At 43.6% G+C, this 9,013-nt stretch overlaps 1 protein-coding gene and 1 long non-coding RNA gene across 5 annotated transcripts in view; one reads left to right on the plus strand and one right to left on the minus strand.

The window, feature by feature from the left end:
* The window catches only part of PCMT1 (protein-L-isoaspartate (D-aspartate) O-methyltransferase), a 62,832-nt gene extending 57,030 nt beyond the window's left edge, over window positions 1-5,802 (plus strand). For all 4 annotated transcript variants that reach the window (XR_002090550.2, XM_006262047.4, XM_006262046.4 and 1 more), the window contains one exon: window positions 3,485-5,802. Coding sequence is in view for 2 of the 4 variants with exons in the window: in XM_006262046.4 (XP_006262108.3) it covers window positions 3,485-3,497 (13 nt within the window). In the remaining 2 variants the exon portion in view is untranslated. The remainder of the gene's footprint in view (window positions 1-3,484) is intronic.
* Window positions 73-3,486, minus strand: LOC109283388 (uncharacterized). The gene is made up of 2 exons (XR_002090551.2): window positions 1,557-3,486; window positions 73-728 (listed from the first exon to the last, which is right to left on the minus strand). It is a non-coding gene; the product is annotated as an uncharacterized LOC109283388 (long non-coding RNA).
* Window positions 5,803-9,013: the final 3,211 nt, after the last annotated feature.

Below are 9,013 nucleotides of genomic sequence, written 5' to 3' on the forward strand. Positions count from 1 at the left end.
TCTCTTCATTGTCCCACAACTGTGGCAGGAAACTTGAAAATATGAACTGTAAAGATTCCAAACGCCAGAAAGCAAATACAACTCCCTAGATTTATTTTTAAAGATGAAAGTTTTAAACCAGTAATTTTTTAGGTCTGCCTTTATATGGGAGTATTTTGGGCACAGAATACTGGTTGTTCTGTGTCCTGATTCTTTAGTCTCCTTCAGTTTACCATGCTAGGTCAACACTTTCAGTGGCTGGAAGAGGAGACTTTAAAGGAACCTCCAGACAATTGGCAGATGGTGAGAAGGGAATAGATAAAGGCAGGCTTCTAGGATCCACAGAATGCCACCTCTGCTGCAGCACGGAAAACAAACTGAACTCAGCAGGAAGTAGAACCCTAGCAATGCCTCCTCTGCTGCTGTGGCTGGAACAGGCTGTCAATGCCCTGAGCTGCCCCATGTCAGATCTGGTCCATGGCTGTAGGTTGCTGACCTAGGTTGTCTGTCTTTAGTCATTAACTTCAGAACAGCTGCCAAAATGGATCAGAAGTGACCAAATCATGAAATTCTTCTTACATGTGCAGTTTAGAAAACAAATGCTGTTTTCTGCAATACGTTGTAAAATTAGTCTGAATTAATTCAGGAAAAAAATTGAGAATTGTTACTTCTTGATAAAAAGTAAAGGACAAGTGTATATGTTGTTTTTGATGACTTAATCCAGCATTGCTTGGGTTTCTTCTTAGCTTCTGTAACAAGGAAAAATGAAAGGCACAATTAAAATGCATAATATATGGTGTCTTCCTGGGAGTTGATATGTCTATGTTCTGACTTGATCAAGGATGTAGCAACTGATAACTCCAGCAAAAACTCTTTAGACACCAGTTGATTTACTTTACTCATTTAAAGTGGATTTCAATGTATGACTATCATAGTGTCACTAATTTGAAAGGGAGATTTGATAGAGTTTAAATGAATTGATAGGAGATTATACATATTAGTCAGGGTGTGCTTAACACAGCCCAACATTAACTGTCATGATGTATATTTATCATAATATCCTACTCGTCATGCATGTGAATACTAGGAGCATGTTAGTGCTCCAAAATCATACTAAGTTATGCTGATGGAGAAAATTTCCCTCGCCCCCACCATCTGGCCCCCAAAATACTAAAAGCTGGCTTGCTACCACAAAAGTCAGACTCTCTTTTTAAAGCTGTAATACTGTTTTTGTGCTAAGATATTGCACAAAAGCAATATTTCAAGTGTTGCTTAGCATCTAGACATGAAACCATGTTTGCCAGTGAACCTAAGTTCACTTACATTTTTCTGTTGTAAATATCAAATGGAATAAGTGTAGCCTAAATGTAATTCGAATTGCCAAGAGTAGCACTAAGTCTACCAGTACTGTATCATAACAAATCCAGCTTGATATCCATAGTTAATGTAGTTAAAATGAATAACATGACCTGGGACGTTTTGCAGAAAATAAATGGTTTGAAAACTCTAAGACTTGCATATTGAGCATTAACTACAGAGATATCTGATAGCTAAACACTCAATTTTCTTCCAGTTACCTTGCCAGGATTTGAGTTCCTCTTCCTTCTGTGCGTCTTGTTTTTATTTCTGTAGCACCCAGAAGTTCCAGAGAATCAGGGTCTCCTTGTGCTGGCAGTAGATGGTGCAAAGAGTTAAAGACAGTGCTAACAAATCATTGCAAAGATTGCAGCTGCCTGGTTTTTTTGGGAATTAGTAGCTACAATTTCAGGACAACTAGAACTTTAAACTATAATGCTGACTGTTGAAAGCCCTCACTTGCATTAAGAAGCTGCACATGCTGTCATTTCATGCAATATGATTCTACAAATGCATCCTCATTAGGAGAACTTTATTGCTTGTGTGCATGTAGCGATAATGGTTTTGTGATTTATTTTTTTTTTATGTTAGTAGGTTGGAAACACTATTTCATATTGCATTAGTGAAATTAAAATAATGTGTGCCTTTATGAAGTTAATGAAGTAAAATACACAATGCCCCCAAATCTAGACTACAGCATATTTTATCAGTTTACAGAACATTCATTTTCTCAAGGCAAAGGCAAACTTAATGCTGTGTAGCATTACCTGTTCTCCTTGTAGTAGTAAAATCATGCATAATTTTAAACTTTTTGACTAGTAGGAAAAACATTTTATTTAAAGTTTATTTTTCAAATACACAGTCACTGCACAAACATCACTAATGTATCAGTTCCATTCAGGTTCTACTGGGTTCTATATTTCACTGTGTTTAAATATACAGTAGGAGCAGGTTTCTTGATATTCTGGAGTCATCGTAGTGATCAAAACATTTGGGAGGAGCTTTTTGTACCCTTGTACACATTTCTGAACCTTTTATTCCTCTGTATCTTTAATTTTCCCGGTTGCTTAAGGTATTATGTATCATTGAATTAAAGCAGGGCTCTCCAAATGGTGGCCCATGTGCCACATGCGACTCCTAAAGGGTTAGTATAATGGCCTGCAGGCTCCCAGCACAACTGCTGCTCCCTCTCTTTCACTGTTGCACTTGCAAGCAGCTGGGTTATTCAGTTTCCCCCTTCCTTCCTCCAGCTTTTACATCATGCCTCCACTCATAGGAGGGGGACTGGGTTGCGTGTTCTGTGAGAGAGAGAGGGGCAGGAGTCAGGCTGTTCACACTGCAGATGTGCATGTAGCTGGGAGGGGAGGAGAGGGCTCCATTTGCAGTGGGGAGTTGAGCTGCCTGTCCTGCAGGGTAAGGAGAGGTGGGGTGTCTCCTTGGCATGCACAGTTGGAAGGAGAGAGGGGTCAGGTTGTGTGTGAGGGTGAGGGGGGCATGCTATACTGCCTGTGTGGCAGTATAGAGCTGGTGAGAAGGCCACCTGTACAGTGATCAGCCCTTTCTCTGGTCCCTGCCTCATGCAGCCTCCAGGACTACAGCCCATGTGGAGTGTGGCCCTCATGCTCAGAATTTGGACAGCCCTGACTTAATGAATACTTCCTTCAGGAACAGGCAAAATTGCCCTGTGAAAGCAAAATATATAGATGCTATAGAACTTCCTCCACTTTAGGGTGAGGTGATGTCCAGCATTCAACACATGCTACAACTAAACTTTAATTTTGAAGTTAGGTTTCACATTTTGCCTCCTTTTGTGCCATTACCAAGAATTAGACCACAGTTTCAAACACGGTTCAGTCCTGTAAATGGTCCAGGGAGCTAAGAGAGTTGTTAGCTATGGGTGTTTTGATTTGAAGCAAACGATACACTTTAGACTGAAGGAACAGGGATCCATATTGCACATGCTACTTTGTAATATGCTGTGCTCTGAGATTTTTCTTTACTTTGGCTTAAATGTTTGACAAGCTTTCTGCAGTTCTGCTGCTTGCTGTATTTTTGAGCACTGCTATGCCTTCTGACTCGATAGCAAAACTTTTCAAGTGTGAACTCCACAGGGAAATGAAACATAACCACATTTGTTTTCTTTCTGCAGGGATGAATTGTAAAAGCTACATCATCTTGACCCAAACATAGTGTTACAGTGGACTGCTCATCTCCAGTTCTAAAAGCTTTTTGAAAACCAACAGCATTGCAGCTTGTTTTGGACTTTGTTATACTGTTATCAGCATGGAAAAGCGTGGTGTTTTGTTTTATTTTATTCTTTTAGAGGCTCAAGGCAAATCTGGGAAAGAAATGGTAGAAAGTTTAAATAAATGCAGGCAAGGTTTGGTTTTTTCTTAACATGCCTTTATTTTGCTTTCATATGTTCAAAGAAATGGATTTCTGCAAAAATGCAGCCAGAGACCCACAATTTGCAAACTCCTGTGTTTGATTGGGGGGCGGGGGGTACTTGAACACTTACTTCATCTCTGTGTTCCTTGGTAAAACAGCTTCTGTGCACCTTATGACACTACATAAACAATATCAGGTTTTCTGTGTTCAGATGTCTGCTAGATGCTACTAAAAATGAACTTTCTTTTTAAAGCTTTTGGTGTGGTGTCATAGACTAGCATGTAGTAGATACAATCAGCTGCTTTATTACCTTTAAAACCAGGCATTTGTATATATTAAACTTCAAGACATCGGAGATTACAGCTCTTATAAAAACTGCTGTTCAGGTGGGACATAACTAACATAGCTTTTGCCTTCCTCCTAGAATAATTAAAGGAAACTTGAAGCTCAGTATTGCTTTGTAGCTCACTGCTGGTGGGATGTATTTGAATTTAATATAACAAATGCTGTGTAAGCTATGTCCTAATCACTGAACAGTTTATGCAGTGCTGCTTTGCCAAATAAAGTTCAAAGCAAAAAAAGGGTTTTTGTGTGCTTTTTGTGTGGAAGAACAGGATCGGTGTGTATGTTAAATATAATTGTGTGAGGTGCAGATCTCTCTACTCCAGTAAAATTAACATCCATATTGGTTAATTTGACACAAAAATCTCTGCTGTATTAATTTTCTTATTTTTTCCACTGACAGGCAATCATGGAAAAATTCTGGGTTCATTTTAGAAAGTGAACTGAACCTTTGAGCAGTAATTCATAGATTCTGAAGAACTGATGTTGGGGAGAAGCATCGACCAAATACACATATAGCTGTAAACATAACAAACATCCATTTAAAAGAGTTGGGAAGTTGTAAGCCTTCTTCCACCCCAAACTTTGTGGTCTGTTTCTTTCTGATATTGTTAATGTTTGGAAACCCCAAAATAGTGTAAGAACTGTATAGCTCTTGGACTGCTAAAGGGAAGTGTGGTGCTCTTTCAATTTCTGGTCACTAGAGCCTGAATGGTAAAATTCCTGTGTACTACTGCGCTCCTTGCTCTTTTAATTGTGAGTAGAGCTAATAGCCAGAAAAAAAATTTCTGCAAAAATGGTTCAGTGATCCTTGTTGCTTCATCCTGCTTTTGACAGAACAGCAATATTTTGTGATAAAATTAAGCAGTGAAAGCATGAAGGGAATAATTAAAGGTCTCTGTGAAAGGAGAATGTCTGAATGACCTTTATGTGAAGGTCAATTCCATCCTTCTCCAATGTCCAGTGTATTTACTTAAAATGTATAACCTTATTTATTTAGACATTTGTGAGGTTCATATGCCTCCTTATAATCTAATTGAAGCCTGGGAGCACATATACAAAGGTTAATCTTATAAAAGAGATTAATATTTCATATTAAGGAGTTGCTCAATTTTCGTGTTTATCCTAGAAATCCTAGAAAATCCACTTGCGTCCGACATGTCAGATTTATATGAACTCACAAACAACTGTGAATCTAGTTCTTAGTGTTAAAGTGAAATATCTTAAATGATGCATGCTAATGTTAAGCCTTTTGATCACTATCATTCTTCTTGAGTTCAGCTTTATTTCCATCTTTTCACTAATCGGTTACATGAAGAATAAGAACTCAAATGCATCCAAATTCTTGTCTCTAGACACTAAAGTGTGACAAATTAGCCTAAGCTGGAAGAGGTGATAGACCTGACAACATGGTGGATATTTTCTTTGTAGAAGAAATGCATTTCAGGAGCTGTAAGACTTCTGGGACCAAGGCATTGGGGTTGTTATGCCTGTTCCACAGGAGGGCTCAATGCTGATCCTGCTGCTCATGTAGTAGGATCTTTCATCTGAACTTGGGGTAGCACTGAGAATCTAAAAGTAAGACCCCTCTGCAACGCAGCAATGATTTTGGAGTTAAAGATTTGTTGGGAGGAAGAGGAGAAGAGTTGAAATGCAGAGGATTTGAAGAGTGTGAATAAATGCTGTGTGAACTATCTGAAATGCTACTTTGCCAAATAAAACAAAGTGAGGAACCTGTATGAGTTTTCTTTCTCTTTAAAAAAAAAAAATTGGATAGTTTTTTATCAAGCTGAAAACATCCTCCATGTCATATTAAACAGTCATCTATGCATCACATGGATCTTAGCTCATTGAATGAGCTGAAATATAAATTTGCCACTAAAATTCATGAATGGCTTGTATCCTGGTAGATGAGGGGTGATGCTCAAATGTATCCAAATTCTTGCCTTGAGACAAAATAACAGCCTAAATTGGAGGAGGGGATAGACCTGACAACATGGTGGAAATTTTTTTTAGAGGTAGGGACTGGCTGACTTCACATACAAAGACTTCGGGCAAGAGACAAGAAGGAAGTGTACTTTTGTAGCAGAGGTGTCCTGTTTAATGTTGAGCTAACCTAACTCTGGACTGGCTTACTTGAGAGAGAGGATGAGATAGAAAGAAGTAGGAGAGGAAATATGGAGTCCTGCCTGAACCTGCACAATTCCAGTTTCATGCCCCTTGAAGAGTTAAAACTGCTGACCTAAAGCATGCCCAGCTAGGCTCTGATGTATTAGTTGTAGTTCCAGAGGTAAGTAGTTGGACTGCAAGCTCTCAAGTGTTAAAGAGGCTCATGTTAGATCAACAGCCAAGTTTATCCCAGAGTCCAACCAGAGATGATTTCTAGACTCACCTCAAAGTCAGGAGGTTTAAAGCCCAAGTGAAATGGGCTCTAGACCCACCAGTCTGGGAGTGCTCAGCCAATAGGAGAGTTACCAGTGCACCATGTTTGTGTCAGAGTGCATTGGACTGTAACAGGCCACAAAACTTTGTTGTGGGATTCAATCAAATAACAGCATGAGAGCTTAAGTTTCTAGAGGCTGAGGAAGGAACCGTGAACTAGGAACATTATTGTTGCCTGAAATGTGGAAGGGAAGGACCCCTTTAAATTTAAAACGTAAAACAAAAAAAGCTATTAGCTATGGCTGTCAAAGCCATCAGCACAGGGTCAAGCTCTTTTTAACACAACAGACAGCAATTAAGGAAACAGGCTGCCTAGCTTCCTTGTACATAAGCATGCTTGTGGCTTATATTTCACGCAAATAATGCCAGGGTTGCAGTGCCAGCTTAATTTTGGCACGAAGAGGGAGCAAGTGTGATTAAACCAAAGGCTTGTTAGATATGTACAGGTTCAGAATGAAAAAAGGCATAGAACTGGGAATGAGGGAAAATGCAGAATAGAAATGCTGATTTCAGTAGCCAGGGAAATGGGGTCTGAGACAGGCCTTTAGAAGTGAAGATTAAAGTTAATGTGATGGGCAATAAATGGAGTCCAGAATGGGGATTAGCTTGCTAACAGCCAGGCTAGGGACTGAAGTTACACAAACTGGTTTAAGTGATCAGAAACTGGTTTAAACCTGTAACAACAAGTTCAGTGCACATAAACTGCTTTTAAAAAGGGCCAAAATCAGTTTAAGATAGATCTGGTTGGGTGTAGTATCAGACTGAATTGATTTGGGTCCAACTGTTTTATGGAACTTCTGTCCCAGATCCCTTCCTGGTTCTAGTTAACTCTCAGTTCCCGAGCATCCCAGGATGCTTTACAGCTCTGGCCTATACTGTCTGCTTCAGTGGAGCAGGGACTGCTTCACCCTTTGCTCCTTAGCCTGTGCCCATCAGCCTATAGGTACTGGGGAGGCAAGGGAACAGACCCCCCTCCCCCCAGTCAGGGTCTATACCAAGGGAAGACAAAATATGGCTTGCCAGATGCTTTCATTCGGCCCAGGGTGCCCACCAGCTAATTATACCCTATCCAGCCTTTCTGCCCACGAGGTTGGGGGTGAGGCACACATATATACAGCACCCCCCCCCCCCCACACACATACCCTATTGCCCCCTGCTCCCAACCTTGTGGGTGGAAGGGCCTGGCCTGCCCAGTGCACAGCTTCTGGGTAGGCTGCTGCTGCCACTGCTGCACCCACTGCGGGGCTGCTCAGCTTCCCAGCATCCCACTTGCTCCAGACAGGAGGTCGGGAATTTGTGGGGGTGGGGAGCTGCGGTAGCTGGGAGCATGGGGCTAGGGCTGGGACTGGCAGCAGCATGCAACCCGGACTTGGGGCGGCAGCAGCGGTGCCGAGCTCAGGTGGGCAGGGTGTGGGTGTGAGGGAGGGTGGAAGGGATATGGAGACCCCCCCCAATGGCGTGCAGCTCTCGCAGGCGGTGGCAGCAGCAGCAGGCAGGGGCGCTCGTGCCCGGTGCAGGAACTAGCACCTGGCAGTGTTTGGCTCCGGCCAGCGCTGCACATTGTGGTGTGGATTGCAGCTCAGGCTGCCTCTAGTACCAGGGCTCCCTGCTGCGCAGGTGCAGCTTCCGCACGCGCACGCCACCAGGGGGAAGCTCCACATGCTGGAGGCGGCTGCCTTCGCTGCTCCTGCCATGCAGGTCCTGGGACTACTCCAAGCGTAGCGGAGCCCCAGCCCGTTTCCCTGCAGAGTCCCGGGACCTGCATAGCAGGGAGCAATGAGGGCAGCTGGCTCCAGTGCATGGAGCTTCCCTCTGGTGGCAGGCAGGTGTGGAAGCTGCGCATGCGTGGCAAGGAGCCCCGGCGAGAGAGGCAGCCCGGCTAGGCTGTGCTCCTCGCCACGATGTGCAGCGCCGGCTGGAGCGGTGTGTCGCCAGTCGCCGGTGCCTGGACTGGGCACGGGCACGGGCACGCGGAGTGCCCCTGCCTGCGGGGCTGTGTGCCGTGAGGGGACGGGGGGAGGGGTCTCCACAAGTACCCACCCCTACGTACCCTACTGCCACATACACAGGCACGCCCGCTGGCAACCCTCTGCACCACACCCCACCATACACACACCCACGCCTACACCCTACCATACACACATACATCCCCCACCCCGCCATACGCCCCCCCACAACAAGGTGGGCCAGCACCCGGCAGGGCTTCCTCAACCCCCCTGTGGGGGCACAGTAGGGGGTTGGGCGCTTGTCCGGGGGAGCCAGTCAGAGACATCGGCTGGGAGACCTGTCTAGTGCCCCCTGCCTACTAGCCTGCGTCAGTGCTTTCCCAATTGAAAACTGAATGTCGGTTGAGTTGCTTATTGGTGCAACCTGTGCAGCTTAGAGGAAGCTGCCTAGATTGAATCGATTCTGCCTTGGGCTTTTTGACTGCCTGTACTTAGCTCCAATGCCTACAGTAAGCCGGTATCTTGCTCTAGCCTTTGTCTAATTAATTCATGCCTCTGCC

This window comes from Alligator mississippiensis, chromosome 1 (genome assembly GCF_030867095.1).
Source record: "Alligator mississippiensis isolate rAllMis1 chromosome 1, rAllMis1, whole genome shotgun sequence".
NCBI classification, from domain to species: domain Eukaryota; kingdom Metazoa; phylum Chordata; order Crocodylia; family Alligatoridae; genus Alligator; species Alligator mississippiensis.